The sequence below is a fragment of the Ipomoea triloba genome, chromosome 2, assembly GCF_003576645.1.
Source record: "Ipomoea triloba cultivar NCNSP0323 chromosome 2, ASM357664v1".
In the NCBI taxonomy this organism is placed as follows: domain Eukaryota; kingdom Viridiplantae; phylum Streptophyta; class Magnoliopsida; order Solanales; family Convolvulaceae; genus Ipomoea; species Ipomoea triloba.
The window spans coordinates 695,370-696,969 of record NC_044917.1 but is presented as its reverse complement, the minus strand read 5'-3'; the positions used below and the strand labels follow the sequence as shown (position 1 = coordinate 696,969).

The 1,600-nt window shown below is 36.7% G+C and overlaps 1 protein-coding gene across 4 annotated transcripts in view; it reads left to right on the top strand.

Moving 5' to 3' along the window:
* The window catches only part of LOC116010239 (NADP-specific glutamate dehydrogenase), a 7,727-nt gene that overhangs the window by 4,562 nt on the left and 1,565 nt on the right, over positions 1–1,600 (top strand). Inside the window, exons 11-16 of one of the 4 annotated variants that reach the window (XR_004096902.1) lie at positions 273–363; positions 438–595; positions 714–805; positions 951–1,025; positions 1,196–1,319; positions 1,472–1,545. Coding sequence is in view for 2 of the 4 variants with exons in the window: in XM_031249558.1 (XP_031105418.1) it covers positions 273–363; positions 438–595; positions 714–805; positions 951–1,025; positions 1,472–1,545 (490 nt within the window). In the remaining 2 variants the exon portion in view is untranslated. Of the gene's footprint in view, positions 1–272; positions 364–437; positions 596–713; positions 876–950; positions 1,026–1,125; positions 1,320–1,471; positions 1,546–1,600 lie in introns of those variants that run through there. The other 3 variants (XR_004096903.1, XM_031249558.1, XM_031249559.1) reach the window with 3 other exon arrangements.

Below are 1,600 nucleotides of genomic sequence, written 5' to 3'. Positions count from 1 at the left end.
TTTTTTTTATATATATATATATATATATATATATATATATATATATATATATATATATATATATATATATATATATATATATATATATATTCAGTTGCCTGGCAATCTGCACATGATTCCACTAGAAAAATTTAGATAAACATGTTGAAGTCTCAAAATATGCATGTCAAGTGCTGTTGCTCTAGCAACTATTTTATAAGATACTTGTGCACTAGAAAGTCATAGTTTGAAGAAATGTTTTCCTTTTTTCAACTTCCAAATGCATTTTACAGATTCAAAAGGTTATCTGGTGGATGAAGATGGATTTGATTTCATGAAAATATCTTTCCTAAGAGACATTAAAGCTCAGCATAGAAGTTTAAGGTTTGTATTTTTTTTGGTTATATAGAATTGTGACCTTGAGTTCTTCAACTGTGTGTTTATGATTAACTTTTCAGAGATTATTCAAAAACTTATGCTCGGTCAAAATACTATGATGAATCAAAGCCTTGGAATGAAAGGTGTGATGTGGCATTCCCTTGTGCCTCACAGAATGAAATTGATCATTCTGATGCCGTTAACTTGGTAAACTCGGGTTGTCGCATAGTTGTAGAAGGTATTGGAGAATATTTGACAGTCCCTCTAACATTGACACCCCCGCACTGTCAATTCACTATTTTTCTGATGATAATCATTATCGCCTCTAGTATTTACTGGATTTGTTTTCCTTTCAGGCTCAAATATGCCTTGTACCCCTGAGGCAGTTGACGTTCTGAGGAAGGCTAATGTTATAGTTGCTCCTTCTATGGCTGCTGGGGTGGGAGGGGTATGCTCGACTTTTCTTCTTGGATTTTTTCATGAAAGCCATCTATCTATCTAAAATTAACACTAAAATGGTGGTATTTGTGTTGCTTTCTCTCTCTCTCTCTCTCTTGCTGTTCTCTTGAAAAATGTCTAACCATTTGCTACAGGTAGTTGCTGGGGAACTGGAACTGAAGGAGTGCAACTTAAACTGGTCTCCCGAGGATTTTGAATCAAAGCTACAGGTTTAAATGCTTTTACTTTTAGACAATCTTAATTGCTTTTAGGATTAGCGGCTGCAATTGTCACTCAAAGCCATTTAATTTGCCAGAGTGCTTTTTTCAGGTCACCAATCCGATTAGCATCCGCTTATCTGGATAACAAGCACTCATTTTACTTAGTTTTGTGATTGTAGAAGGTCTCTTCGAATATAATTGGCCCCTCAAATAGTGTCTGGCACTCTTGCAGCAGTTTAACTCCGGCTTAGTCGGACCCCAAAGTGACTACTGGATACCAGGGAGTCATGGTACCAAAAAAAAGTAAAAACATATCAGCCATCATTCATAAGAAGATAGCCCACAACGATTATAATTTGTCTGCTGCCTTATTCTGTTAGAAATAATGATTTTCATTTCTGATTTCTTCTCTAAATGCATTAGTAATGCTGTATCCTTTTGAGTTCTGATGGCAGGAAGCAATGAAACTGACATATCAAAGAGCATTAAAAGCAGCAAGTGACTTCGGTTATCAGAAAGAGAGTCCTGAGTAAGACTTCATCCCTCGCCCATAGTGACCCCTCTCCCCCCCCCCCCCCCCCCCC